The sequence below is a fragment of the Empidonax traillii genome, unplaced genomic scaffold (genome assembly GCF_003031625.1).
Source record: "Empidonax traillii isolate 1590-97213 ecotype Southwest subspecies unplaced genomic scaffold, ASM303162v1 scaffold51:size1492887, whole genome shotgun sequence".
NCBI lineage: Eukaryota > Metazoa > Chordata > Aves > Passeriformes > Tyrannidae > Empidonax > Empidonax traillii.
In genome coordinates, this window is record NW_020955244.1 from 976,888 (window position 1) to 1,003,031 (window position 26,144).

General features: G+C 39.4%; 1 protein-coding gene across 1 annotated transcript in view; it reads left to right on the forward strand.

The window, feature by feature from the left end:
- The window catches only part of ERCC6L2 (ERCC excision repair 6 like 2), a 51,846-nt gene that overhangs the window by 3,869 nt on the left and 21,833 nt on the right, over nt 1-26,144 (forward strand). The window contains exons 2-13 of the mRNA XM_027879174.1: nt 404-499; nt 1,212-1,636; nt 5,234-5,353; nt 6,761-6,954; nt 8,939-9,100; nt 10,263-10,470; nt 11,872-12,012; nt 13,356-13,469; nt 14,849-14,968; nt 19,610-19,681; nt 20,836-20,981; nt 25,442-25,537. Of these exons, the coding sequence (XP_027734975.1) occupies nt 404-499; nt 1,212-1,636; nt 5,234-5,353; nt 6,761-6,954; nt 8,939-9,100; nt 10,263-10,470; nt 11,872-12,012; nt 13,356-13,469; nt 14,849-14,968; nt 19,610-19,681; nt 20,836-20,981; nt 25,442-25,537 (1,894 nt within the window). The remainder of the gene's footprint in view (nt 1-403; nt 500-1,211; nt 1,637-5,233; nt 5,354-6,760; nt 6,955-8,938; nt 9,101-10,262; nt 10,471-11,871; nt 12,013-13,355; nt 13,470-14,848; nt 14,969-19,609; nt 19,682-20,835; nt 20,982-25,441; nt 25,538-26,144) is intronic.

Here is a 26,144-nt window from a genome sequence, read left to right on the forward strand (position 1 = left end):
AGGAGTAAGTGTAGGCCAGCATCTGAAATACCTACTCTCTTCACTGGTGGCAGGTGCGCTGTCCCCATGCCGGGAGGCCACACCACCATAATTTTCTTTATTTTTAAAGACAGTACTCCACATAAATTATGACTCTAGTTAAACACCCACGAACTTAGTGAATCAGGCCAGTTAAAGTAGCAATTCTTGATTTGGGCATTATTTTCTAGGCTTTTGTAGCAGTGATGTTCTTAATACCATCTTTTGTGTGTGTGCATTTTTCTCATTTTATTCCTTGTTGCTCGCTAGATTTGGAGCTTGGTGTCACCAGTGCTGTTGCCCAGCGTGGTTTATTCCGTTTTACACCTGGAACTCCAGTTGTGATGAGTCATATGCGACTCATTAACCTCACATAAATGCTTAGCTAAAAACAAAGATGCTGTCGTCTTAAATCGTGGGTTGAACCTGGAAGTCTGTAAATTAATGTTGCGTGTCGCTTCAGATGTTACTTTGGACGAAAGTAAGACATCTGCATGTGTTGAAAGGGGAGTGGAGCTACTGAGAAGTGAGCAGTCAGCTGGGGTTTGCTAAACAGACAAATCACACGTGGGCTGTGGAATCTCTGCAGCTAAAAGAATACTTCAAGGCCAAAGAGCTTTACAGGAGGGGTATTCTGTGTGTTTGTGCTGTTTTTATTGTTACCTCACGTCAATGCTGGTGGGCTACATGGATGTTTTTATTTACGTAATTCAGTCTCTTTAAAGAAAGGAATTGTAGTTATCATCAATTTACCTGATACATTGTGGAGAATAGTCCTGTGAGTGTACACTTCCAGGACATGGTGAGGAGAATCTCCGTGGGGTTTTTACACAGAGACATGAAAACGTGTGAAATGGAGTTTCATACCTTCAGCTCTTCCTCTTCTCCTTACCTCTGATAAGTGTCTGTGTCGATGTGCCCAGAAGTGTGTGCTACCACTGGTCATAAGCATGAAGTTCCATATACACCTTCTGGTATTTATAAAAAAACCCAGTATTAGAGCAAACTATAATTTTTTTGTTTAGTTGTAAACAATAATTGGTTTCTTTATTTTAGCGCTTCCTTCAGTAAAGTAGTTTATCTTAGGATGTATGCATTTTGTCAGATATGCATCCAATGTTTTAATAGGGTGAAGAAATGAAATACATTGTATGTCAGGTCAGTTCATCACTGTGTGTTTGTTTTTTTTATAGATTGTTGGCGTGTTGGGGAGAAATGCCTTGCCCCTTATCTTGAAAATGGAAAACTTCAGGAAGGAGTAATAACTTCACTTGAAAAGGACAAGAATGGAAAATCATTTGCTATTGTATTATTCTTGGAGTCTGAAGAAAGGAAAATATTAGTAACTAAACTTTGCAGAGTCAAAGACAGTAGAGGACCCTGGAAGAGCTTAATATTTGATGATGGTGATCTGGAAAAGCCATACTTTCCTGACCAAAATCTTCCATCTCCTGCAGTTCCTTTTAAATTGTCGGACAGTGGCGATTTTATCCCATACACGATTAACAGATACCTGCGTGATTATCAGAGGGAAGGAGCCCAGTTTCTGTACAGACACTATGCTGATAAAAGGGGGTGTATTCTTGGAGATGACATGGGCCTCGGAAAAACAATACAGGTATTCTTTTTGATTGTTACAGCTGGAGAATAGCATGTTTTCTGGTGCTGTAAGTGTATTTATAAAACCTAACCTCCCCTTGCTGTTGTGGAGTTGGATGAGCCAGGACATGACCATCCAGGCCAGCACTCAGAGCCAGGAGCCACTGCTGATTTAGGATTCACTCCTGACAACCAATAAACTGGGATATGGGGCCCCTTTTGGTTTACTATGTTGAATTTACTTTGAGGATTGCTACCTGTCCATCATGACAGGCATTTGCGCTGCAGTACACTAGAAGAACCTGGGGCCTTTATCCGACTCTAGCTTTTAAAATGTCTCTTTTCTTTTTTTCCTGAAAACAAAGTTTCACAGTTGTGGGATTGGGAAGGGAGCAGGCACATTTACTCCTGTCTCTGGACCATGCTGCTTCTGTCACTCTTTTGGAAGTGCAGCTGTGTTGATGAGAGGACAAAGTGTAGCTGGATTTTTTTTGTTATGGTTTGAGTCTGTGTGGCCCAAATTATTTGTTTATTTTGCTGTAATTAGGGTGTTTGGAAATCCACTGTAATCTATCTAGTTTAAAGTTAGCAACTTGAGCCCGGTGGTATCTAGCCCTTGTCCCCCTCTCTCTTCTCTCTGCCCACATGTCTAAATGCAAGCTCATTTGGAAATTGTGTGGTTTTGCTTGCATTTGCTTTCATTTTTTGAGCAGATAGTGTGTTCCTATGTGGAATTCACATGTGATGGTTATTTCTTTTAGTCTGTGTAAAATTTGCAGAAGAAAGGTAGAGGTTTCAAAAAAATGTCTTTTGTGAAGAATAGCAAGAAGGAATTCTGTAAGTACACAGGTCAGAAATGAAAGGCCCAGGAGAGCGATCTGAGGCAGGCAGCATGGCTTTGGTAAGGGCAAACTGTGCCTGACCAGCCTGGTGGCCTTCTGTGGTGGAACTCTGGCAATGGTTGATCCAGGAAGACCGACAGATGCCATCTACCCTGGCTTCTGTAAGGCCTGTGGTGTGATCCCACATGATGTCCTTATCTCTGGAGAGACATGGATGTCGTGGGTGGGCAGTTTGATGGGTGCAGGCAGAGAGGTGTGGTCAGTGGCTCTGTGCTGAGGTGGAGGCTGGTGATGATGAAGTCCCTCAGGACTGTTCTTCAGTGTCTTCATCAGTGACATGGACAGTGAGATTAGTGAAGCCTCAGCAAGTCTGGAGGTGACACAAAGCTGAGCAGCGCAGTTGACACAGCAGAAGGATGGGATGCCATCCAAAGGGGCCTGGATAAACCAGAAAAGTGGGCCCGTAAGAACCTCATGAGGTTCTGTAAGTCCAAGTGCAAGGTGCTGCGCCTGGGTCAGGGCAATCCCAGACACGAGCACGGACTGGGAGAAGAGGTAATTGAGAGCAGTGCTGTGGAGAAGGACCTGGGGCTTCTTGTGGGTGAAGAGCTGTTGGCATGAGCCGACAGTGTGTTCTTTAGCCCTGGACTTTGTCAAAAGCAGTGGCCAGCAGGTCAAGGGAGGTGATTCTGTCCCTTTGCCCGTGTGAGACCACACCTGGAATGTCCAGCTCAGGGGTCATCAGCACCAGAAAGATGGAGGACCACAAAGGTGATCCGAGGGATGGAGCACCTGTCCTACAAAGGTTGAGGGAGTTGGGGCAGTTCAGCCTGCAGAAGAGAAGAGAAGGCTCTGGGGAACCTCCTTGCAGCCTTCCAGTACCTTTATGTTCAAGGCCAGGTTGGATGAGGGCCTGATATAGTGAATGGCACTCCTGCCAATTGCAGGGATTGGAACTAGATGATCTTGAAGGTCCCTTCCATGATCTTACGTATTTTTTATAAAACACAGTGTTTATGTTCAAGGTCATTATGGAAAAGGCAGTTCAGTGGATTTGAAGTAAAAGGAAGAATTCACTTGTTTAGGAAAGGTAGGTGCATAGCTAAAAATGAATACTAGTTAAACTTCATCGAGTAACTGATTGAGTCTTATAGAAAACTTATGCTTCTCAGTTGCCTGAACTTTATTGTTCCTGAATTATAAGATGGTTTATGAGACAAAGACTTCTCTGGAAACCTTTTGCATTTTGATGTTCTTTGTACTTCTGAACTGATTTTTGCCTTAAGTGGCTTGACTGTAGGGTTCTTTCAATTCCAGCTGAATTTGGGGTGGAGGCAAGTAGAATAATGTTATTTCTTAATGTGAATACAGTAAATTAGTTTCCTGTCAAGGCCTCTAGGTTGCTTCTTGCTTTGTCTGGAAGAGCTGAAGATTTCTCAGAATGAGTTGCCACGTTACGCCTTTCTATTGTTAGAAATTTGTGATACAAATTCTTCCCAAAATGAAGGATCTGGAAGAGACATGGAGTTTTATTGTTCAGTTGAATTTCTTATTCTCAAAAGGATTTAAAAAAATAATTAAAAGTCATTAATTAAACAGCATATGCAAACTTGCAGTTCCTCTTCACCTCAGCTTGTATGAAATACCGCATATAAAAATGTTGGGGTTACTTTTATTCAACGTACCTCTCTTCCACCCTGCGGCCACATTAATGAGGGGTGTCCTCTCTCTTCTGTCCATCTAACTTTTCTCAGGCAGGTATTTTTTCTGCACTTTTGACCTCCTGACTGGCTCTTTTCCCTCGTCATTAGAGGGAAGCAGCTCTTTTTTTTTTGGAAATCAGCAGTTGATAGCTTTACCTCTGCCCTGCTATGAGCAGCTGTGTAGCAGCTGCAGAAGGAAGCGTCTGGAGCTGGCTGCTCTGAGGAGAAGGGGCCTGTTGAGCTTTCAAAAGAAGGGCACCTCTCTGATGATGCATCTGGTCCTTGCTGCCACTTAGTCCCACAGATGCCATTTATTCCAAGTGGGTTTTACAGATTTGCATGTTCTGGCCAGGTATTCTTTGTGCCTTATTCCTGTTCTGGATTACCATGGGAGCAGTTTGGAACATATATATAATAATAATATATATAGTATGTATATATTATATATATAATAAGCACCTTCTCATAATCACCTTGACCCCTCTGAGGCAGATGGGAGAATGTGGCACAGCTCAAAGAAGTAGTTTTGATGTTAACAACAGGAATTTGAAGGAATGGAACATCATACAGAAGAAGACATATTAGTAAAAAACAAACCTCTAGGTTAAGCATCTTCTTCCTATTTCAAAAACAGGGTTGAGAGTTGTCAAGTATATGTTCTTTCTGATCACCTTCTGAACTCTCCTCTGAGAGTCGAGTGCCCTTAAAAGGAGGAGAGTTGCAAGGCATGCTTCATCTCTGCTTTATCCTGGCTTATTCCTACTCTGTATCTTCTGTATTTTTGGGGCTTTTCCACTTAGAAAATGAAAAAGTGAGATAGAGCACTTAATTATTGTTATCATGAATTCAGGGAATTCATGGGAGTCCAAGGGAAGGGGGTCCCATTTTAAAAAGTGAGACTGTTTTTTTTTTGTTTGGGGCTTTTGTTTGTTGGTTTTGAATCAGTCTCCCCTCTCCCTGAAACCATCCTAATAAGTCGCATCCAGGATTTTGTCCTAAATGTTTGTTTTCAGTGGAACTCATTCAATTTCTTATCATACATAATCACTGAGAATTGTTTTCTTTCTCAAGGTCATCTCGTTTTTGGCTGCGGTGTTGCACAAAAAGGGAACGCGTGAGGATATTGAAAATAATATGCCAGAATTTTTACTGAGGACAATGAAAAAGGGCTCTAATTGTAATCCCAAGAAGGTACAACTTTTAGTGATATAATCTTATGGATTTTGGTAAAATGCAATACTTGGGTTTTGTTTGTTTGTTTGTTTGCTGTAGGAGTTCATGTATATTTTTTAAAATTCAGGTGCTGTCGTAGATTAGTGGTTCATGCCTTTCCTGGTAGGGTTAGGGAAGCCTGCAGTTTTCCAGGCTATCTAGCTGTTATTGTCTAATCTGTTACTACTGTTGATCTGCACTAAAACAGAACGTTTTGAGATATCTGGATTAGACTTATGGCTAGAGTACTTTGAAAAGACTGTGTTAGTGGGTAGAAAATCAGTGTTGTGTGATTGTATTTTTTAAGTTAAAAAAAACACATGTATATCCATAATAACAGGGTATTTAGCTAAGACAAATGCATATAGTTGGAGTATCTATGGCTAATAGACTTTGTGACCTCCCATGTTTTCCTGATGGGCTGTCATAATGTCAGAAGTAAGTCTTACTGGTAATCTGAGTAATCCAAAACAGCATCAGCAAATGAAAGAAACCTGAATAAGAAAATCTGAAGATCATTCTTATTTTACCCATCATGGGAACCGTGTGATTTCTTTTTCTTGTTGTTATTTTATTGGAATAATTAGAGAATTTGAGTGGCATGTGACTAAGCTCTGAATAATGGATACATGTTCCTCAGGAAACACAGGCAGAGAGGAAGAGGTAAAGGGATAGCACTTCACATGCACAGAAACAGGAATGCTTCTGTCTGGGAGTAAGAGAAGAACATCACTTCGAGAACATTTAATGTTAAAACAGGTCACAGGATGGACCCCACCCAGCCTTGTGGGGTTCTGAAGACCTGACTTGGGAAAGCCCTGGTTTGAATTCAGTGTTGCCCCTGCTTTGACTGTAAAGGACTAGAAACTTTACTTCCTACCTCACTGATGTTACTATTCTGTGATTTTAAGTGAATTTGTATGAGCTGCCTTAAGTTTTTAAACCCTTTTCAGGTCTTTTTGTTTTGAGGTCGTATGATGACTAGACTTTTGGATTGGAGGAAGCTGCCTTCCCTCTTCATCCTTTTCTTTTCTCATCTCTAAACCAGTTTATGGTATACAGATGGTATAACAAAGCAAAGTGATAGTGTTTCATGTCTTATTGCAGTTGTTAGAGTATAATTTGAGTGAGTAGCGCTGTTTGGTATTTAACTTTAGTATTACAGTATTTTCTTCTGTACTATTTATTTACTCAGAGTAAACTGATTACTTTTAAATTTGTATTAACTGTTGAAATATTTTCCACGCTATGCTTTGAAGTGACAGAATTAAACAGTTGAAACTGTTCAAAGCAGTAAAATAAATCTTGAGATTTTGACTTTCCTTGTTGAGAAAGCGCTTATGTTGTGGTTTGCGCAGTAATACTGTAATTCATACTTGTTTTCAGACTTTCCTCATAGTGGCCCCTCTTTCAGTACTGTACAACTGGAAGGATGAGTTAGACACATGGGGATACTTTAAGGTCTCTGTCTTACATGGCAGTAAAAAAGATGATGACATGAGTCGCATCAAGCAAGGGAAATACGAAGTTGCTCTTACAACATATGAGATACTTCGCCTGTATTTGGATGAATTTAACAGGTAATAGTTTTAATGTGTTTTTTGTCTACACACAGAATTTTAACTAATTGTGCGTTGTTCTTTTGCAAGTACTTTTTCTGTGTAATGTATTTACATTGCAGTGTTAAATTACTGCAGCACAGTAACCCACTGTGCTGAAGAGAAGAATCTCGTTTAGCTGTGTTTGGTGACTTTAGCCTGTACTATCTTTGTGGTGGGATATTTGGTAGCAGCAAGCATTTGAATAGTTTCCATGAAGCTAGTCTTTGCTTTTACCACGCTTATGGCATGTTCTTCAAAAGATCCAAGAATTGCCTGCCTGAAAACTGGTGACAACTAAAAGATACATAGAAAATATTTCTATCTTTCAGTACAGAGTAAGGAGACCAAAAAACCTGGAATTTTTAGCAAATGTTCAAAAAGGTATTTTCCTTGTTATTCGCACTTTTCACCAGCTTGATGAAATTCTCAAGTCCTAAAAGCTTTGAGATTTAAAACTACTCATTCCTTATCTGATCCTCGGGGTTCTTTTCCCTTATTTTGTCCTGGAAGTAGAGTACAAGTTGTGCCAATAGTTACAGTAGCAGCCTGCTCTCAGCAGCTGAGGTTGTGATCTGGAGATCTTGTTTCAGGTGTTGGGGAAGGTTCAGGCTCCAGAGAGTGCCGTGGTTCTCTGGGCAGCCATCACCAAAACAATCAGATCTTCCTCTCTGCGCTCAGGTCTGAGAAGTGCAGAGAGAAGAGTAAATTAGTTTTGTCAGTAGTGCCCTAAATCTTTGTGTTGTCTTTGAGGGACCCTTCAGGCTTGATCAGGAAACGGGTGCATGTGCAGAGCAGACCTGATGTGTGACTGCCTGCACAGGCTTTGCTCAGCATGCCCATTTACCAAACTGTTTCTAGACTATGAAGCTGTCTCTTGCTTAGCTACAGTGATGAGTTGGCCTCAAAAACTGCTCTTCAATAATTAGCTATTACTGATAAGAATACATATGCTCAGTTATGCCTGTAAATCAGCATAATGAGAGATTAAGTGGAAGGAGCTAGCAGGTGGATATCTGTTAGGCTCCTTTCAGAGCCTCCAATTTTTAGCATATGTTAGGAATGTAAGGAACTCTGATATGTATGAGTGTATTTAGTGGGTATCAAAAATATTGCAAGAGCCTTGAGATTAGTGAACTAAATTCAGCCTGCTCAGGATAGAGGCTTTCTACTACACATGTCTGTTTCAGCTTTTTATAGCCTGAAGGACCATCAAACTGGATATTGTGTTCTGAAATAACTCATTCATACATGTACAGTGAACTCATAATAAATCCCTTCATAGGGACCTGGTGGCTTAAATTAGTATCATTGTGTATGGGTCATTCTACCCTTAAGTTTTGTGCTTGAACTGGCTGCAAAATATCTGTTGGTTACTGCCTCTAGATACGTTCCCTCTAGTCACTATCACAAAATACAGAAATTCCTCTGCCATCTTGGTGTAGTATAGATGTTCTTGAGTGGGTTGCTTTCTTGTAAAAAAAACATGCAAATCGAAATGTTTTCAGCCAGCTGCTAGTTACACTGGATAGTTTTTTTCTGGGAAGATGAAGCATACCTATGTTGAGCATGTTTCAGTAGTTTGTGTTCAGAGACTTGCTTATTTTTTGTACATCATAATGGTGAGCGGAGCTCATGTTGATGAGATGTGCTGGTTTCATTGCTCCACAGGTTGGAAGCCGCTTTCTTCACAGAAAGCATTTGATACAGTTGGCAGTAGTTCATTTATTTGGCTGTGTAGTTCACCTGTTAAATTCTGCCACATTCAACTACGGCAATCAGTTTTACTGAGCAAACAGGATACGAAGAAACTGAGTAATATGGCACAATGTGAAACAGGGAAATCAAAAAGTAATACTGTATTATAATGATCGCAGCCACTTGTGTGTCTGACTTCAGTTTGGTTATGTATGTGAGATGATGGGATAAGAAATGTCAGTTAATGAAATGTTTTTGTGATCTGCAGTGTAGAATGGTCTGCTGTGATAGTGGATGAAGCACACAGAATCAAGAATCCAAAGGCTCAAATAACTCAAACCATGAAGTCATTAAAATGCAGTGTTCGCATAGGTCTTACTGGAACCATTCTGCAAAACAATATGAAGGAACTTTGGTGTGTCATGGACTGGTAAATAATTTATTTTTTAATGGTTATACACCTCTGTATGCTAACTGTGCAGTGGGACTGGGGTAGAACTGGATGATACAGGCCCGTCTGTGTCATAAAAACAAACCACAGCCCCTGCCTCAAACTCCCTGATGTTTTGTGGGAATGTAACTGTGTTTTCTTTAATGCAGCTGTGAAGGTGAGCCCCCGGTATGAATTTTGCAGTTTTTTAATACATTTGGAGCTCCTCACAACTGGCTTCTCTGGGAAATGTCGGAAGCAAGTTGAAAAGATTCTTCCCCCACCCACTCTATTTACCTTTTTCTTTTTTTTTCCCTTAAGGATGCTTTTTATGTCTTCTGTCCTTTGCCAAGTAGAGAGGAAATCATTGCAGAACCTTGACCAGCATTGTGCCTTTGCTCTGTCCAATGTGTGCAGGTCATTCTGACCTGCTTGGAGGATGAAAACAAAACTATTTTGCTGTTTTTCAAAGTGCACAAGTGCACTTATTTGCAAAGCAACGGTCTTGTCCAGAAAAACTTTTAATGGAGAAGTGCAACTAACTGTAAATAAAAATCTAAACAAAGAAGACCTACTGGCAGCACTTTATAGAGGAGGAACAAAGCAATCATAGGATATACAGAGCAGAAATAGCAGGAAAAATACTTTGAGCTCAAGTGTTGCATCTGGTCCACTGAAGCTATGCTTGTGTTGTTAATAGATTGTTCCAATATGTAATGCTGCAAGGATTATGAAATTCTTTTTTCTGTTGGGTTTCTCAGGATTTTATTTAGTAAATTGCAATATCTGCATCATCTGATTTAATAAGAACAGTGAAATTTGAAAACATGACTGTTTACGTTCCAATTTAGGCTCCTGATGGTAGCAGCCTTGTAGTTTAGAGGTTCTATGTATTTGTGTCTTCTGTTGGTCTGCTAAGGTTTTGTTTTTCTGGAAATTGCAAACCTTTTCCTAAGGGATATTCTCAGCATTTGGGAGTCACAGAAAGCAAATGAGGAGCGGCATGTCTGAAAGTAGGATGTGTTTCTATTTGTACATACAATTTTTAGTATTTTCTCTAGTGATTGTTAATTTAAGGTCTCTTGCTGTTAGCCAGAGTGAAAAATTATGGTATGCTTTAAATCAGCAGATCAACCCCTACCCCCTTTTATTTTTTTAATAGGGCTGTACCAGGACTTTTAGGTAGCAGAGCAGATTTCAAGAAGAAATTCTCTGATCCAGTGGAGCACGGCCAGAGGCACACTGCAACTAAAAGGGAGCTAGCAACAGGCCGTAAAGCCATGGTGAGGCTAGCAAGAAAAATGTCTGGCTGGTTCCTGAGGCGCACCAAAGCCCTCATCAGCGACCAGCTGCCCAAAAAGGAAGACAGGGTAAGAGTGCCTTCACACCTCAAATGCAATGCTAATGTGTGTATCTCTTCTTTTTTTGTCTTCCTGTTGTGTTTTCTCTCTTTCGTCATGTCTGTAGTAGTTTATGGTTTCCTTTCATCTTGAGAACTTTAATCCATAGCTTTGGAAAAGATGCACTTTCGATAGTGTGCTTTGTTCACATCATTATGTGATTGCATATTGAAAAGGAGTCAGTTAAGCCTGAAAATGCTCGGCTAGTCTTCTGACTAGTGATTTATACATGTGCTCTAAGTGTGTTTGTGTACTTATCTGTGCAAACCCAAAGCAATGTATGTAAATCTCCTGAAATTCTGCGTAGAACTTCTGAATCTGCAGCTTGACACTTTGTGTATGGAGGGGTGAGCTTTTAGCTCCCTCATTTTCAATCCCTAAATAAAAGAAAAACCTCAGACACAAAGCTGATTCTATGATAAATAAGTATTCCTGTTCATCTGGTGCAATTGTAAATATTATAAGGAGTGATAATACTTTATTAGTATAGCCAAGAGTTCTGATAAATCTTTCCTTCTAAGTGGACAAATATATAAATTTGCAGCTGGTTTTGTTTTCAAAATTTGGTGTTTTTTCTTCATCCATAGTTTATAATAATGTCATCTAAGCTGTCTTCTGAAGGAAAGATTAACACAAACATCAGTCAGTCGCTTTTCTGAATCTAGCAGGTTTTATTCTTTTCATTATCTTGTTAATGTGAGTATATGTTCAAGTTACTGCTGCATTATTGCGGCTCAGCATGGTGCTGCTGCTGTGTGGGTAGCATAGGTTAAGGAATGATCTTGGGATTTCTGTCTCCTGCTGCTTAAGACTAAAGACGTCATGGAGATGCCGCCCGTGGTCTCTCAGAAGAGGGATCAGAGTTTTGGCCACAGCACTGTGTAGGTCCTTGCCTTGTCGTTGCTTACTCCGTTTGTCCTGCTCGTGGTGGTGCCCTATAATAGCCGGTGCCTAAAAAAGGGAAAGAAAGGGCAAACTGTGCACCTTGCAAAGCAGAGGGGAATCTGTAATTAAAGTTATTCATGTATTTATCTCACTTTTCCTTCCTTTTCCTCCGCAAAAGCCATACTGAAAGGTTTCGAGAAAATTAACAGCCGGTTCTCGTAGCTTGACATTGATGCTCTTTGTAGAATTTTGGGATGGAATGAAATAAGCATGCATACATTTTGGCTACAATTTCGTGCTCTTTTGGTGTCGAGGTCCACATTTTTTTCATTTGGTGATAGGATAATTTCCTGTTACTAGTTGAGCAAGCATAGTATTTATTTCTAATTTCAGTGATCTGTGATTTCTGTTCTTTGATGCAGTGCTTCTTTTGCTTTTCATTGTATGTTGCACATAATAGCGTTTCTTGGGTTTTCTCTTTGGCAGATGGTGTATTGTTCTCTGACTGAATTCCAGAAAGCCGTGTACCAGGCTGTGCTGGAGACAGATGATGTAACCTTGGTGCTACGAGCAGGGGAGCCCTGTAGCTGCAACAGTGGCCGCAAAAGGAAGAACTGTTGTTACAAAGTAAGAATTTGCACTGTTTGGAATTTAGAGCAGAGTCTTCTGGAATTCTTGAGAGACTCTGCTGATCAAGAGCTGATTGAAATGTTTGCCTAGTTGCAGGCCATCTATTTGGGAAATCCCAGCTGGGAAAAACATGGGTGGCATCACAAACATGGGGCACTTAGGCACTTTGGGATACTGCAGAGCTTCTTTGCATGCCTCAGGCGGTCTGTGCAGAAGCTGAACCCAGCAGGCTGTCTGGGCTTTGCTTGTGTTCTGACTGCAGTTGGGTGGTGTCTTTCTGTGCCGTTCAACATGCACTTTGTTTTGCTTCGTTGAGGGGAGAACTGTAACAGCAGCCAGAGAGAACAAGCTGAACCTTGTCCAGTAGTAACAGCTTTGCAGGTTTCTTCAGTCTTCTCTGAACTTCTTCAGTGCTCAGTTAGTCTAGCTGTGTGTTTGGTTTGCCCACATCACTCAGTAGGCTCAGATTAAGCACCTCTTTTAAACATTTAGAAGCCTATGTCTCATACTTGCTTCTCCCTGTTTTCTTCCTGGCATGTTTTGATTCTCATGTAGTGTTTCGGGTTTTTTTCCAAAGGATGTTATTCACTCTTCCGCATCTTTCTTTGTGAAGAATCCCCCTGTCAGTCTGGTTAATATTCCATGGGTACTAGGCTACTTTGCAGGCTTTTGTTTCTTGTATGTTTTGTAAAAAGACCGAAATGCTGTGGAACTTGATTCACAAGGGGCAGTAGGCAGGCCTGCAGATGGTTAAGTGATCTTATGGACTGTCTTATTCCAAAGTTAACCGTGAAAGTTAGAAACTTGAGAAGGGAAAGGAGAAAAAATATATGATCAAAATCAACCAATTGTAGCCACAAAAATAGCCAATGCAGTAGCTGCTGCTGTGTTGTAAATGGATGTTTGAAGCTTGAATTATGTTCAAAAACTTACATTTTTGCTGTAGGGAAAAGCGAAGGTAGGAGGTGCAGGGTAAGAGTCATTCAAACAGCGCTGGTTTGATTTACATTTAAGTCTGTTTTAAAGTTACTCTTTTTTTGCTTGCTGAGCAGTTCTTGGTTATCTTACTGTGACATCGACAGAAATTACTGTCTGAAATGTTTAGCAAACTCTGAACATAGCTGTAGAAGATGTTCCTATTAATAGGATCACAAAGCTGAGGGGAAAAACACCCCTAAATTGCTTCTTTTTTATCAGAAATATAGTACACATCCTTTGGGGTCAGTTATAGTTCTACTTAGAACTGTAAATGCATTACACCTGGTAAAAATTGCGTTTATTTTAGATTATTACTTTTTTTCAGGAATATTTGTTTGCATAAACTTTTTTTTTTTTTGTAGGTAAATGCACACGGTGAAACAATAAAGTCTCTGCGCTTCAGTTACCTAACGATCCTGCAGAAGGTTGCCAATCACGCTGCTCTGCTGCAGACAGACAACACGAGCAAGCAACAGGTTAGTTTCAGAAGTACCTTGTGGAAAATGGAATGAAAACTCTTGAATGAAAATTGCTACTGACTTTCTGAAGTCTTAACTAGCTGCAGTTAAGATATTTTGCAAAATTCCTTTTCCATTCAGTAGTTCAGAATGCAGACCTCATGAAAACGTAATACAAAACAGTCTGTTCGTTTAGTTGATGTATATCTGAAAATAAGGGCTGTAGAAACATCAGAGAGATTAGGATGGAGAGTAAGTTTTAGTGATTTCTAATAGTGCCTTTTCTGTTACATTTATGATGAGTGCTGATGACAGGAATGACTTCGTGCAAATAAATAAATAATAGGCAATTAGGGAGCGCTTTTTTTTTCTCTAGAGCTGATTTTGTTTAAATAGTGAGAAACATTCTTCAGAAGAAAATGCTTAATGAGAGATCACTATCAGTTTACCTTCTTACTGTGGCATGTCACCTACAAGACCCACAAACACCAGAGGTTTTAGAAATGCTTGGGTGTGATCCGTAAGATCCAGGAATGAGCAATGGGATTTAGGAATGTTACCACTTCCTCTTGCTTTATAGGAAATGTTACTCTTACTGTTCAGGGCCTTATGTACAGCATATACCCAAGTGCTTTCAGCGGCCTTCATTTCTATATTCCATGTGTAGTCTTTTTATTGTTTAAATAATCTCTGAAATAACACAGTATGAATATTTTTGACTTAGTCTTTTGCCCGTACATAACTATTAACTGCCAAAATCCATTGAAGAAACTGAACTACTTTGTAGCATTTCTTACTTCCAATATTAAAGTCCATTTCATGTTTTAGGTGAGATATGGGGTGTTTTCTTTCTCTCTGGAAAAGTGGACTTACAGTGTGAGGTCATGTCCAAGTTCAGACCTAAATTCTAGCAGTGGAGCTTCATGTGGCTCTCGAAGAGTTTAATTGCTCTTCCCATGCAGTTTGTTGTTGTATCAGTGGAATAATATGTAATTCCCATATTGGCTTGCTGTGCCAGTGGGTCAAGAGGAACGCTGGTACAGAACTGTTGGGTAATGCAAACCTGAAGGCAACAAAAGTTTTTGAGACTTACAGTTCTGGCCAGTCCTTTTGCATTTTTTGCCAGGAGAAGGAACTTTGAGCACCTTTTACTCTAGTAGCTACAATCCATGGTTTCAGATTAACAATCTCTTTTGTTTTTAGATGAAGCAGAGCAAAGCCCACAGGGGTTGTTTTATCCAGGAGTTTTGTAGTGAACAGATTAAAAACACACAGAACTCTGCTTGAGATACTGTGGAGATCACATTTCAACCTGTTTAACTTCTTGTATGGCTTACTGGTATCCCAATAAAACTCTAATTTTTAACATCTATTCAATCTTTGTGCTTTTCTTCCAGGAAGCACATATCAAGCGGGTTTGCAGCCAGGTATTTTCCAGTTTTCCAGATTTTGTGCAGTTAAGCAAAGATGCAGCCTTTGAAACCATTTCGGATCCAAAATACAGTGGAAAAATGAAGGTAAACCCATTCCTTAGAAGAAAACTAAATATTGTTAATAATGACAGATCTGTGCTATAGTGTACGGATGTAAGGAAATGTACACCTGATAGGTGTGGGGTTTTTAATCATTGTATTTATGGTGGGTCATACCACAACAGGTATCTCCTGTCATGGTTCAGGATACATCTGGACAAAGACTGGATTAAGAGTGTTCTGTGACGCTGAGATATTTGGGGATGTTATCTTCATGTGCAGTGGTGGGCATGGAAATTACTCTTACAGTGGACAGAATTGTTGTTTCATGAAACCATGGATTCCAGTGGCAGTTGGTGAATACTCAGGAAAGAGAGGAAAACAAAATCATTATGGGCTTAGTAATTTGTGCCTACCTTCAATATTGTGTGTACTGCCAGTCCTTCCTCTCAAAAAGTGTGTGTTGGACCTTGAGAAGGTTCAGAGGAAGGTTCAGAGGAGGGCCACGAAGGAGATTAGTAACTGTGGGTCAGAAGCAGCCAAGTAGGCTGAGACTCCCCAGCCTGAAAATGATGTCTTAGGGATGAATGTGAGCGGGATCTACACAATCATAAGTAGTATGAATCTGGTGAAGATGTAGTGAGTGCTTACTGACTTTTGGAACCCTTGGACATTATGGACATTAAATGAAAATATAGAAGTCGGTGCTAAAGATGACCAAAATAAATGTGTCGAGTATGAATCTCTAAAACTCCTGACCTCGGAAACCCTCTCTCTCTGGTTTCAGAGGGGAACAAAAGATGCTTAGTGGTGTCTAAAGCAGCTGAAAAAGAAGTCTGAGGTACCTAACTAAAAAGAAAATCATAATAATTTTAGGAGTGTTCCTGTGCTGAGAGTAACCAAGAGATTAGAAGCTGTGCAGGATTTTTGCTCTCTATAAGCCTGGTTGTTCACAGGTTCTGTTTGGGACTGGTGGCAGTGAGACCACACTGTTGTAACAGCAATGTTATTACCACTTCACTGATTTATTACTGTGTGAGCAACATCTTTCCTTACTATTATTACATATGTGTGAGATACCTGCATATTAACTATGTTGTATACTCTTAATTATCTCATGAAAATGAACTTAACTGTTAAATTTTTAATAATGTGAATATTTAATACATAAGCCTAAAAACAAGTCCATGATCTTCAGTAGTGCTTATGAAGCAGTTCTCTTCTGGAAAAGCTGACAGCCTATGGCTTGGACAGGCACATTCTTTGCTGGGTTAAAACCTGGCTGGAGGGCTGGCCCAGAAACTGGTGGTGAATGGAGTAACATCTTTATTCTCAGAGTGGTGACACACTGGAACAGGTTTCCCAAAGAAATTGTGGATGCCCCATTCCTGGAAGTGTGCAAGGCCAGGCTGGATGGGACCCTGAGTCTAGTAGGTGGCATCCCTGCCCATCCATGGTGGCATGGTTTGAAACTAGATGATCTTTAAGGTCCTTTCCAACCCACACCATACTAAGACTCTGTGATCTCTGTGCCTGGAAGGAGTTTTATGTAGTGGGCTATGTAGCCACACTGAAAAATCAGCTGGGTTTTAATCCATTAATGTTGACTTCGAGGTGATGATGATGCCAAAAACTAGATCATGAATGTTTGAGGTGGTGACTTGGTTTTTTTTGTTTTCTATTCCAAATTTTAAAGAGGAAGCTGTTTGTGATGATTCTGGGTTTTATGCTGTGGAAGCAAAGCCATTCAGGAAGTATTTAATTTAGAAAGTCCTCTTACCATGAGAAAGTAATCACAGGAGAGTCAATAGGCTACTAGAGCTTGAAAACTACTTTGCCAATTTTTAACATGTTTATTTGGAAATAACTGAGACAAATTATAGTAAAATGGTTTTAGTAACATTGTCACATTGTAGTATATTTTCTGTTTCATAAATAAATTCTGGAAACTACTTGAAATTCTTTTGTAACTTTAATCTGGAAGTGTGGACTGGATAGGTATTACTTAGTCTTTAAAATTAAAATTTAGTACAAACTACACAGACATTTTGGTACTGGTGATTATTCTTTTGTAAATAAGAATAGTTGCAAAGTTTTTGGCATTTCTTTTTTAAATTCATTCAGGGAAAGGTTGGGATTTTTAATGAAGTTCAATAGCTAAGCTGCTGTAACTGTTTTGCAGAGTTGGACAGGTTAATCTGTCTGCCTAAAGTGTCTGTTATTCTCTAAGCAAGCAGAGATAGAACACGTAGGAAACACAGCTTTTTCTTTTATGGACTACGAAATATTTCCACCAGTAAAACTAGAATAGCTTGTATGCAAAGGTGAGAGAGTGGCCTGTGTGTGGTGTTTGTGTCCTGCCTTGTGCTGTGGCTGCAGTCATCTCTCTCTGGTACAGTGGGAGATCAGTAAAGTGATCTGAGTGAGCTTCTGCTTTTATTTGTGAAATTAACCCCTCATTTTCAGTCATACTGCACAAGTTACAGTGTTGGGACTTTGCTTACACTTGGTATTTCAAGGTGAATTTCTTGCCTAGATGTTGAAATAGAATATATGAGAACTGAATGAAGGGAGCGTCCTGCTTTGTTTGAAAACCACCGGTTTTGTGTCACGGTGTAGGGCAGTGGGAACCTGCAGAGTGGGAGGGCAAGTGGTTCACTGCTTTGGAAACACGTTTGCAGATTGTTCACACAGAAGTGTTGGGCACTGCTTGGAGAAGAAGATGAGTGAGCATAGCTTTGCAAGCCTGCAGTATTTCTCATTACTACTTTATTATCTCTGCAGTTTTGTTACAATTCTGGTCGGAAAGACTCTGTAAGCAGTTTAAGTGTAAAGGGCTGTTAATTGTCTGGGCACTTAAAATAGCTTTTTCTGTTTTAAACTGCACGTATAATGTTTCCACACACATCATTTTAGGGGTTACGGACTACTGTTCTTAAATAATGCAAATCTCTTAGGAATAACTGCTGGGTTGATTTAATAATTTTTGCTTGGCATATTATCATTATTTCAGTAGAAAATGAAAGTCTGTTGGAGTACTTTGCAAATAATGATAATTTCCTCCGTTAAACATAATTCTCACCCAGGCAGGCATGGCTTTGAAGTCTTAAAAATACTGTAGGCTGACTTGAACATCTGTGTACAAAAAGGATACTCCTAAAAGCAAGAGGTAAAATTTCATCAGACACAGACCACTCATAGTGTGTAGCAATGGGGAGACGTTTAAGTCCATGTGAACTCTTACATGGAATTCTTACTTTTGCTTGAGTATGACCAAATATTTCTGGTTCAGACTAACACCATACAGGATAGTGCTCTGGTGCTCAAGTGTAGAATTTATTTCTCTTTGGTGCAAAAACATTCATTACTTTTCCCTGTTAAGAGTTGCTCTTTATTCAAGAATACCTGAATTCCCAAGGGGGATGAAATTGATCCATTCTGTTTAAGCAAACTATGTGGATTTGTTTTTGCGTTCCTGTATAGGAAATTCATGATTTGACCTGTACCTTAATAACAACAACAACAGAGTAGCCAATTCCTTCTCCTTTAAAAGAATGTCTTTGTTTTTGTTCTGTCTGTTTTCTTTTCTTAATGTGACTATATAAAATGCAAATTTAAGTAGTATAGCTCTTGTTAAGTTGCCCATTGTGAATTTTTTTTTCTCAAGTAAAAGAAGACTTAATTTGTGTGTTCATGTACAATGAAACCAGACCAAAAAAAAAAAAAATCTTTTTTGCCTTGTTTTCACTTGTAACATGCTGGCTGACATATACTAAGTGATGTATAATTTCTGGGTTTTGTTCTAGATATTATCCAGAATGGTAAAGTTAATATAAACATTCATCACTATTTGGTTGTCAAAGATTTGTTTGGCTTTGAGTAAAGTCAGTGTTGATTAACAGTTTATGTATTTATCAGTGAATAAATACAGTTTTCTAAATATTTATTGCCTAGTGGGAGAAAGCTACAGCCATGGTAGAGAAAATTCCTCTTTTCCCTATTGTGTACAACTCCTGCACAGTACTCTGGAGCTGCCATTGCCAGATGTGGACATGCTTCTTTTGAAAATAACAGTATCACTATTATACACAAGGCTCTGGATTTTTTTGCTTCCCCACCAGAAGAACATCGTGTGTGGGCGGATTATTGGCATTTCAAGGTCTGTGCAGAGTCTGGGAAGCCGGATCCTACTGTAAACAGAGCAACAGATGAGAGTGGGAGTGGGGAGGGGCATGCATCTCACTGATTATTTTAAGAAGACAAGTTCTAAGAAGTTCTAAACTCAGATGTAGGACAGAAAATTTAAACAGACCTTCGACTTTTCAGGGTAAACGTGTGCATTTTTTTAAATACAAAAACGCACAGTCTGAGCTGGCGTGTGACATAGCTAACTTTGTGTTGCACGGACAGATAGGTTCTGAATTTTCCTCTTAGTGATCTGATGACCTTTTCACAACAGGAAAGATCTCTGAAAATTGAAAAGATCACTGTAGATCACTGAAAGATCCAGCATTTCCATTACCTTCGGCACATTTATTATGTTAGCAATGATTTTTGTTATGCCTCCGTTTGGCTCTGCAAATAATTACAGTGTACCCTGTTTAGAGGTTGAAAACATGAGTAAGTGTTCATGATATAACTTGTAGATAAAAATCTCTTCATTTGTACGCTCTGGGTCATTCACAGGTCCTGCAGCAGCTTTTGCATCACTTCCGAAAAAATAAGGATAAAGTTCTTCTTTTCTCCTTTTCCACCAAGGTGAGCTCCATGTGCTGTGCATCAGTTAACTGCAGCAGTGAGTTCTGAAGTGTGGAGCGCTGACGTGACGCCTGCCAGCCACATTTCCTTACTGCCTGCCCTGTGGGAAGGAGTTATGGGGACAGTGTGCAGTGCTCCAGAAGTGTACTGAAACCTTACATTATATCTCATGATAAAAGTGGTGATGGCAAAGCAGATATAACACCCTTCTGTCCTCCTTAGAGCTTTGTAAGATTGTTGTGTTGCTTTGGCTGAGTTCTGGTTGTGTGTCTCGAGTCGGAGCAGTGTCACAGCGCAGTGGGACTGCAATACCATGAAACGTTTGTGTTAGCACCAAAAGTTGTTAAATTGCCCCTGCTCTGCTGATTTTTGACCATCAGCAGCAATGACACTTCAGTCCTGAGACTTGCTGTACCAGTGGGTTTGAACTTAAAACAGCGTTTAATTGGAGCAAGAGGTATATGTACGTTTCTCTTTTCAGGGACTTGCTGCTTGATTTTCTTCTTAGGGAGTAATATGTTTCCTGAAATCCTGCACTCTGTAGTATCGTTTTTTTTATTTAAATATTTGTAATGATAGCACTAAAAAGTATTTTTAAGAAATAGTACTTTGAATGATAGTTCAAAGTCTTAAATATTTAATTTTTTTGGCTGTAAGACAGAACGTGAGTTTAATGTTTAGATGCAGTAGTAAGGAACTCGTATGTGTGTTACCATGTTCACCTCCAGACTGACTTCTGGTTACTGCAGTCTCTTTCACCCCATGCCCCTGAACCCTGATTGTGTGCTCTGTGCTGGCTCCAGTGATCGTTTACTGCATTTCAAGTAATTGCAACTCGCTAAGATGGGAGGAGGCTGTTCCCTGCCTGCTTATTGGGTGAACTGACTGAGTGGCAGCAGTGAAACAGGCAGCCAGGGCTGGGGGATGGAGTGAGGAGGCTGCAGCAGACCAGTATTAATCACCTTGAGTGCTGTAGAATCATGACTAAAGAGAGTCATGGATGTTGATGCCAAAATGGTGAAGATTTAGTCTCATTTCCAGTGCTTGGTCTGTGGAAAATATATTTGATAAACATGGCCTCTGTGATCATGTTTAATTAAAAAGATAGTATTTAAGTAAATAATTTCTTTCCCCCCCTTCATTTTTCCACTCAGTTGCTAGACGTGCTGGAACAGTACTGCATGGCATCTGGGCTGGATTACCGAAGACTTGATGGAAACACGAAATCAGAAGATAGGATGAGAATTGTAAGAGAGTTCAACAGCATTCAAGAAATTAACATATGTCTTGTATCTACAATGTAAGAAAATTTAAGTTGTAGTTTGTTTTAATCTGTGTTTCTAGTGTTTAGTAAATGGGTTACTCTGCATTTTTCTTTATGACCTTGTGAGGGATTACTTTTCTGAGCAAGTGAGTTGTTCTCTTGTCTGTTAGTGAGTACAGACTTACTGCTGTGGTCTGAAGCTTCTTAAAATTTATGGAGACTTCCTCCCTCTCCTCTGCTTTATGAGGACTTCTAAGATCTGAAAGATCTGAATCCTAGTTTTAAATTTCCAGTTGTTACAGAATGGAGGAAACCATTTTAAATACTATTACTACAACATCATTATTATTATTATGATGTCACTATCCACAAAAGACTTTTCATTTTATTGTAGGCAGACTCAATTTCTTGTATTATACTGGTAGAGCTAGCAAGTGAATATGGAATGCTGCACTGAACTAAAAAATTATCTCTCACTATTACTGTAATTTATTAACTATACTAATTAGCATGTCAGTTTAAAATACTGCAGCAAATCCTTGATTGTCTTCTAAAAATGCATCTACCTGCCAAGATTTGCTTGTCAATGTACAGTGGGTGGTGAATTCTTTTGAAACAACTTAACAAACAATGACTGTTTGTTTATTTTATTCTTTTGAGTTCCACCCTTCATCTTGGGTTAAGCTTTTTGCTGGGCAAGGACAGAAAGGCAACAAAGAGAAGCTTTCATGGTCCTGCTCAGAAGTGAAAATGGAGTGAAACTTGATGAATCATTCCTGACTATACAGTCAAGTCAGTTCTTTACTGAGAGTTTGCATGTTGGGGTTGGGTTGGAGGATCCACACCACCTCAGTTAAATTAGGAGTCAGACATTAAGACTATTGCAAGTGCACGTCAGAGCAGTCTTCATATAACTGTGGTTCATCTGGATAAGGTTGTGAAGAGGTTTGTGGTGTTGGTTATGCACGCTGGTTTGTATCTCTGTCAGCCCTGGAATCTGGCCATCAGCTTCCCTAAGACCTCCATGAGCCCCGAGTCCTTGTCTCTGAAGACAGAGGGAGTTACTCCATCCATAGCATCAGGAAATACTGATTCTGGCTTCCAGCAGTCTCGCTTAGCTCTGTAATCATGGCCTTTTCAGTCCTGTTCCATGGACTTGCATGGAAGTTAAAATTAAGGCCAGTTAAACAGAAAGCAACTGTCTCCTCTCTGTTATGAGAGCTTGTGAATACAGAGACTGGTGAGCCTTCCCTGCCTGCTGATGGGGCTGGAGACGAGGGCCTTGATTCTGCTGGTTTTGATGTTACTCATCTAACAAAGCAAATGAAAGGAACAAACCTGTGATGAAATTGCAGTCAGCGTGACCTGTGTGTACTAAGCAAAACAGGAGGGGCAATTCCTTGACTAGTTTATCACAGATAACAGGAAGTGATCTTTTTGTGTGTTTGATACACAGGAATGGAAACAGCTTTACATTTGTAATCCTTTGGAAATAAGAAAGTGATTTATCCTAGTTCTGCAAGAGATTAATTTTTTTGCTTACTCAGATTTCGGTATATATACAATAATAATAATATACTGGTAAATTCCTCAGAAAGGCAAATGCTGATTGTCACTGAAAATACTCTCACAGTCTTTTGCACGTAGAAGTGCATTCTGCCGAGGATGAATTCCCTGCATAGTAGTTTTGAGTCCACCGTTATGTTCACTGGCACAATTAACATGCAACTTTTAAAACAGAAAGCACCAATCTTTTAAATCAGACTTGACCTCAAGTCTTGCAGTTAATATTGGTACCAAGCATAGGCAGATGGCTTTGCCTAATGCTTTTATTGATAGCTATGGCTAGATAGTTTCATGGATAAATATATTTTGTAGGTGTTCGGAGAAAATATAATTAATTTCTTCAGAGCTTCTAAATTCCGTCAAACCATTAGATAGAGATCATGGATTTCAGACTTGAGCACTAGGGAAAAACAGGTATACATCTGTTGGAAGTTCTAAGTCTCTTGAAGTAATATCTGTTTGTGGATACTTTGGTCCTGTGCTAGCGCTGCTGGGGAAAATGTGTGATTATTTGGAGAAGGGGATTTTTGGGCATGCTTGGAAACATTAAAATAGTTGCTGGAGTTGCTCTAACTTACGGGAGAATGTCAGAGCTTGCAACTCCAATGGTGCTGCTTAGCCTGGAGAAGGGAAACTGTGTGCGGTACCAAAGTCAACACAGTTCCGTTCCATCGTAGTGTTGTGGAAGAAATAAGAGCAGCAAGACTTTAAATCACCATTTCTGGAATTTCTGTGCCAGTATTTCTCCAGATTCCTTCAGAACAATTGTTAATGGAAGTTCATTTCTGCTTCTTAGTTATCTTTGTTATGTTAAGAGAAGTGCTTAGGGAAACTTGTAGGTAGTTTTTTCATGAAAGGTTACATATGCACTTCCCTTCTACCTGCAGGATTCTCAATTACTGTCCATTGCTGGACTCCTGATCATTACTTTTTACTTCTACAGGGCTTCATTTAACTTGAATTCTTCTCACCTATGTTGCAAATAACTTTTAATGCATGTGTGATTACAGTCAAAGAACTTTAAACCACAAGATCTCACTGAAAAAGAGAATGTAGGAACTATGAAAAACTTACCTTGGTGAACAGAATTACATCGTCAAAGCTTTCATAGAAACTTTCCTAATGCAGTATTGTTCTGTAACTTCTGACTGTTGAGGTAATAAGTTGTGCAGTTTTAAATAAGATGATCTTTTGAAAACTGTAACGAAACTCTTTATTTGAGCCATATTAAAGTTGTTTGCATGGATGAAATTGCAGTAATGGCTAACAGCTAATTAAGATTATAGTTGAAATGGAAGATATGTTTTACAGTGCACAAATTACTGCATTTATTCTGTCCAGGAAGGACATAGAAACCATTCTTTTTCTGTTTTGGAGTACCTGAGTTTTTGTGTCATACCTAAAAATATTGAAAGGTGAAATTATTATAAAGCTAAGTATCCTGTTTAGTTTTTATAGATAGTCTGTTTTACATGTTGACTTGTGTTCTAATCCAACTGCAGGGTTAGTTTGGGAAGACAAGAGGCTGAATTCTGTTTTCACTGGAAAGAAGTACATTGCATTTCCAAAATACCACAGTGTATCTGAAAAAATGCAAATATTTTTGTTCAGCATTTCAAACTTTGAGAACGTGCATCCTCCGGAAACATCTGTTAATATTGGCAGGTTCCCATATCCTCTGCCTCTCCAGATTTAGCTGGAACCCAACACCACATCACACCTGGAAGGATAAGGCCACAACTGCATTTACACTGAGATGGATTCCATGAAAACCAAAAAGTGGTGGGGCTCCCTTAGTTTTTGGTCCTGTCTCCATTCAACCTTTTACCGGAGACTTTACCTTTCCTGTCTGCTTTAAATAAGCAGAATCTAAAGTCGTCTGTTAAACCAGGTGCTTAGTGAATTAAATAGGATTGACTTCTTCAGTTTCGCAGTAGCTCTTTCAGGAACCTAACACTCTTGAAATTAGTGAATCCTTTGTTAATGTGAATGTTTGTTTTAACAGTAACTAACAATAGTATTTAGCATGTGCCTGTGTAGGAACTTGTCTCTGTTATGCGATGGTTGGTTGAGCCAGTTGAAAAGAATATTCAGTATTTGCGTGTTTTGCAGCTGGATGGGACTGGTATTCTCCTCACTTTTGTTCCTATCACATCATGCCAAACTCCAAGCAACTGAGCAGATAAGTTGGATTCAGCAATTAGCTGCCTCAGGTTCAAGTTCTTTACTGGCTTGCAGGCTTTACCTGAAAGAGCAGTCCAGCTGGTAAATGTTTTAAGATGATGTAACTGTGACTCCCAGCCCTCAGTGCAGACAGTTTTCTGACAGGGATTTTTTTTTTCCTTCTAATGACTGGTATGAATATTGCTCATATGCAGCTGTGTGGGCAACGAGTGACTTGCTGTACAAATACATTTGTGACAGCTGCTAATTCTTACAGGTGTGACTCACCGAGATTGTGACCATTTTAGTGGAAGCTGTGTGGCATTATTGTTGAAAACTCTTTGCTGGCATTAGAGCAAGTAACATTTCACCCTAAATTTTCCTGCTTCCACGAAGTTAACTGCCATAAAAGTGGTTATGAATTTCAGTAGAGTCGCTGGAGGAGTTGGCCTGTGCAGGGCTTTGTGGGAACGAAGTAGCAACCAGGGCTTTTACTGAGTGAGCTGATAGATTGGTTATGACTCAGCTATTCATACAGTTTGTAGCAATCATGACTGCATTTTATAGCAATGGCTGTTTGAGTACTTGGTGGTTGTTAATATGACAGGAACACAAAGCTGTACTGCGCAGTTTTCAGTATCTTTGTTGTGTTCTTTTATTTTACATTGAGAAGGGTATGCCAATGTGGACCTGATGTAGAACATTTTTTTTTTCAGTGTTGTTTTTATTGTCATATAGTTCTATTTTTATAATTTTTATATTTTTAGGGCTGGTGGACTGGGTCTCAATTTTGTTGGTGCCAATGTGGTTATACTGTTTGATCCTACGTGGAATCCAGCAAATGATCTTCAAGCAATTGACAGGTACACTCTCAAAATACAGAACTTGATCCATGTTGTACTCTTATTTTGCTTTCATTCCATAATCTGACAGTCCAGCTAAAATTTTCCTCAAGGAAGAAATTTTTTAATATAACTTTTTGTGATCTTCACGGAATCTGTGTATGTGTAGCTGTCATATTTTTTGTGTTTTTCACGACAGAATACATTGTGGTTACCTGAGTTAAAGTGATGTTTTGAATTCCAGAACCCCTAAAGACAACCTTTCTGCTTCACCCTTTTGGAGATTTGTGTATTTCCAGCGTTCAATTCTAGCTCTTATGTTATGCTGCTGGAGTAATTCCAGTAATACAGATATTTCTTTCAAGGCTTTTTGACTATGGGATGTTTTCCTAGGAATTCAGGACAGACTTATGGCTGGCTGAAGTAAAGAACATTGACAACTTTCAAAAATTCAGTAGATCTCTATATTTTTATGAGCAGAAATAAAGTTGCTATCTCCTGCAATTATATAATTCCATTTTAAGGGTCTTTCTGACTTCTAATACGTCTTTATGTTCACCTGTTTGAGAGAAATATGTGTGTCAGAAGCATACATTGGGGACTGTCTTTAAAGAATCTTTGTAAGATC